This window comes from Hippocampus comes, unplaced genomic scaffold (genome assembly GCF_001891065.2).
Source record: "Hippocampus comes isolate QL1 unplaced genomic scaffold, H_comes_QL1_v1.1 scaffold202, whole genome shotgun sequence".
Taxonomy (NCBI): domain Eukaryota; kingdom Metazoa; phylum Chordata; class Actinopteri; order Syngnathiformes; family Syngnathidae; genus Hippocampus; species Hippocampus comes.
The window spans coordinates 624315-629075 of record NW_017805829.1 but is presented as its reverse complement, the minus strand read 5'-3'; the positions used below and the strand labels follow the sequence as shown (position 1 = coordinate 629075).

Genomic DNA, 4761 nt, shown 5'->3' with positions numbered 1-4761 from the left:
GGTTTTATCAGGAACAAAAAAAAAACTTTTTTGTATTGGGGACAAAAAAAAAAAAAATTGCATGATATCTTGTATAATTCAACTTCGAATATTCTTTACAATTAAAAATATTTAAAGAAACTACATCTAATGTCTGTATAAAATGTTTTCGTGGCAAAACAAAAATGTAAAGATGGATAAGTACCGATGGTGGCCTTTGATACTGAAGGCCTAAAAAAATGGCATTGAGTAAGTCTTCCTCAACAGTATTTGGCGCTGTACTGCAGCACATTGGCACATTGGTGACTCGTAATCTGCGTTAGAATGAAAAGACTATTCATTTTTTGACTAAGCTTCATTCAATTTTTTGTCATTGTGTTCAATGTGATTTAATATATCCATCCATTCATTTTCTGATCCGCTTATCCTCACAAGGGTTGCGGGGCGTGAGCGCCTCTCCCGACCCAGGCAGAAGGTATAGACATCCAATACCTGCTGACGAGCCACAATAACATCATTGTCCTCTTCCCGGAGGTCAGGGGGCCCCTGGAGGCAAGGTACTTTCAGTGAAATGCCTTGGTACAATTTCGACTCTGCAGACATTTTATGGAAGGTGTATAGCAGGGCGAGGGAATATCCTGCCTGTTTCAAAGCTCTCCCGACTCCAACACACCTGATTCAATTGATCATGATCGTTTCAGGCTTCTCCAGAATTTGCTGCTGAGCTGATCGTTTGAATCAGGTGCGTTGGAGTAGGGAGGGATCGAAAGCGGGCAGGAAATGGCTCTCGAAGAACCAGAGTTCCCTTCCCCTGTTATAGAGCATTTTGGCTTTGGATACCAATATGCAGGAGTCATCAATGATGGTAACCATAGAAACAGGAAGTCAAAGTGAGATTTTACAGGTATATCACTCAAATGTTTTTAACACATTTTAGCAAAGTAGATGGAATGATAAAAGTGAGTGAATTACTCATTTTCTTTGATTATGCAATTTTTTTCCACTTCACACAAATGGGCCAAAAATGACAAAAAATGGCAGCCTCATGTAAAAAAAAGTCAATGTTTGCATTATTTTTGTTTGTATTTATTTGTTTAATTCCTTAGGGTACAGTATTGATATACTACTCAGGTCTTATTTATAAATAAACAGCTATATTTTACATAAATATAGCTGTTTATTTATAAATAAATAAATTATAGATATATTTAGAAAAAATATACGCGTTCATCGAAATTCAAAAATTTTCAATATACTTATTTTTGGAATTAAACCAATGTCCCTTCTATTGGGGCGGGGGGGGGGGGCGCACGGGGTTCGACTGGTCAGCGCGACCGCCTCACAGTGCATAGGCGCAGGGTTCAATTCCGGCTCCGGCCTTCCTGTGTGGGGTTTGCATGTTCTCTTCGTGTCTGCGTGGGTTCTCTCCAGGTACTCCGGTTTCCTCCTACATTCCAAAAACATGCATGGCAGGTTGATTGGGCACTTCAAATTGACCCTCGGTGTGATTGTGAGCGCACATAGTTGTTTGTCTATGTGTGCCCTGCAATTGGCTGGGAACCAGTTTAGGGCGTACCCTGCCTGCTGCCCGAAGACAGCTGGGATAGGCTCCAGCCTTGTGAGGATAAAGCGGATTGGAAAATGGATGGATGGATGTTCTTTCCTTGAATATATAGTTGGATTTAACATAAATACAGTGAGCAAATTGCATTTATGTGGTTTTTAAAAAGGACATTTCAAATTTGCCATCAAACCTGTGAACCGTCGTGTGCAATAATGTTGTTACGCTATTTACACGCACTTCAACAGTAATTGAACGAACTATTATGTTTGACTTTGACGTGATAAAAATGAGTTTGACACCCCTGTACGGAGCATTGTCCTTCTACTTGTTTTCAGCAGGGGGAGCCCATTCTACAGTCAACGCGCGCTCCCGCGACACACGCTTGGATGCTACTAGACAGGGAGCGCGCGCGCCGCCAACCATTGCGAGTGCGTCCTTGCGTGGGGACTCGTCGAGGAGCTGAGACGGCAGAGAGAGGCTCTCACGGCTTGGATGGACAGACCGCAGCTGGGGAGGAAAACGATGCCCGATCGCCGGTAGCCGGTGCTTCCTACCAGGACACGTTTACACATCTCAACCCGTTCACTTGAGCCACTACCCGGAAGATCTACGCTGCCGTCGAGTGGACTCACGATGGCTCAGAACGGAATCCTGGTTCTTCTCTGCATGCTGCTGGGCTCCGGGGAGTTCCAGGAACCGGAGCCGCGAAGGCTGCCACCCCCGCCGGCTAAGTTGGACTTCGGCTACTTGCCCGTCGGAGTGTACGAGACGGTGGCCCACTACGAACCTGGACCCATCGGCATTCTCTTCCACATGGTGCACACTTTCCTGTGCGTGGTGCAGCCCAACGACTTCCCGCAAGGTAAGCAAAGCCTACCAAGATACTTTTCAGTTACATTTTTAATTACTCGCTGTTTCTAGGAGTGAACGAGAGCCGCTTGAGACCATTGAGCCCTGGGTTCGATTCATTGAGCAAAGCAACTGTCTGTAAAATGTACAAGTCAAACATTTTGTGAAATGCATGCAAAAAAAGTTTACTATTTATAATGCGTCAGTGTGCAACCTGAGGCACGTGGTCTAAACGCGCCATTCTAGCTTCACATTAGTTGATTCCATAAAGGGGCACACCTTGAACCGGTTACCAGCCAATTGCAGGGCACACATAAACAACCATTCGCACTCACGGTCACACCTCGGGACAATTTAGAGCAGGGGTGCCCAACACGTCGATTACGATCGAATGGTAGCTCGCGGCCTGGCCCCAAGTCGATCGCAAGGGGTGTAGAGGGGAAAAAAAAGAACAACCCAAAACATTTTGTCTCTATGCGCGTGTTATTAATATGATGTATTTTTGTGTGAGTGCACATTGCACTCTTAGAATCCTATCAGTCTCACTTTCACAAAAAGTATTTAAAAATTAAAATACAATTTAAAAAAGCAGGTCACCTACGGTGGCGTGGGACCTGCATCACAGGAAGTTGTTAGCGATCAGTAGTCTACAATTGGAGAGCCGAGAGACACATTTTAAAACGGTACACGTGAGCTACGATAGTTAACACGCTACAAAAGTCCATCACATCCCTCCGCATTAGGTCTCAACAAAGGTAGGCAGTGATTTCCTTTTTACAAACCCGCCAACTCTTGTGTCTGCTTTATTTTTCTGTTTTGTTCATCTTAGGGACCGTTATGGCTGCTGCTCATCATGGCATGTGTGTTTAAGTGCGTGCGTGTATGCCTGCACGTGCGGTACCGGCTCGATCGCGGGAGGTTGGTTGTTTGCAAAGTAAATATTCAGTCAAGAAAGGTTGGACACCCCTGACTTCGAATGTTCCATTAACCCGCCATGCATGTTTTTGGAATGTGGGAGAAAAAACCCGGCTACCGGCGAAAACCCATGCCCCGGCATGGGCATAACAACCAAAATCCACCGAAGAAGGCCAGAATCGAACCCTCGCCTCTGCACTGTGAGGCCGACGTGCTAACCTTTCGATCACCATCTCGCCCTTCTTGCTTACAAATAATACGCTGTACCAAGAAGGCAGTGGCGGATGCTGGTCTGTCAAAGAGGGGAAGCTCAATTTTGGCCGACATCATAAAATGTGTCCGTTTATTTATACGTGAATTCTACTCTCCGTTCCTTTTCAAGAAAATGATCTGTGACCCTGTCACCAACAAGGCGTCTTTTCCAGGGACTTAATTAGTGTCCTACAACTACAGGAACTACAATAAAATCCACCAGAAATAAAAGATTAATTTGTCGCTAGTTGTTTACAACAAAGAGTGTCGCTAAGATGATTAGAAGTCTCCAGCTCAACTCAGAACAGAATGCGAATTGAAAAATTGCTCACATGGATGCCTACATCATAGAAAGGGTTCTGTCAGTCGTCATCTGTACGACTGAGAGCCTCCACAAGCATGGATGCCTACACTAAAAAGTCGGTGACTGGCTCATTTCGATGTCAATCAAACTGGCACACAGGCTCAGACAGATCATCCAATCTGATGCAGAAAAGCCTGGCGTCCGGTACCCTCCCACTGCCATCCAGTCCCAGAGACGCCGAGCGTCCGTGGGCGGGACAAAAACCAGCTTGTATCCAATGACTCGTCTCCGTTCAACGCATTGGGACAACCTACCCTGAACTCTCGAGACACTCGGCCTCCGGGCAGGAGACGCTCTGAGGACGCTCAGCGTCCACCGTTTAAAGCACAGCGAAGATGTGGGAATGAATGAGAAGGGAGTCGCGTCGTAACCAGTAAGAAGAAGCTGGTTCGGAACAAAAGTTGAGCGCGTTGTAGCGCGTATTTAGTCAATGACATGTACACACAATTGTATGTACACACCTATATTTGATCACTTATTTTTTGACATTTTAGGGGAAGCCGAGCTTCCCTTGCAGTCCGAGAGCAATCGCCACCGGTATATATGTATTTGCATTTATGTATATGTCTATATGTATTTCACATTGCATCAACTTTTGCCATCTTTTTCTTAGTTTGTGTTCGTGCCCTGTTGGTGTTGCATTAGCTCCTACGCATTTGTTTTGATATGTCTGTACATCCGATGTTTTTCCCAGCGTGTAGCCTCCATATCCCATGTTAACTTAATACTTAAAATTGAAATTGATAAAAATGTGTTGACATATCAGCATTTTTGTTTATTGTTAAGCTCCATATGCTATTTACCTTAGCATAAATCACTACAAAAAATTATATATACA

At 44.6% G+C, this 4761-nt stretch overlaps 1 protein-coding gene across 8 annotated transcripts in view; it reads left to right on the top strand.

Annotated features, from left to right (window-relative positions):
• The first annotated feature begins 1915 nt into the window (after positions 1 to 1915).
• The window catches only part of prom1a (prominin 1a), a 66967-nt gene continuing 64121 nt past the window's right edge, over positions 1916 to 4761 (top strand). For 3 of the 8 annotated variants that reach the window (XM_019887461.1, XM_019887459.1, XM_019887454.1), the window contains exon 1: positions 1916 to 2405. In XM_019887461.1, coding sequence (XP_019743020.1) covers positions 2177 to 2405 — 229 coding nt within the window. In that variant the 5' untranslated portion in view covers positions 1916 to 2176. The remainder of the gene's footprint in view (positions 2406 to 4761) is intronic. The other 5 variants (XM_019887457.1, XM_019887460.1, XM_019887458.1 and 2 more) reach the window with 3 other exon arrangements.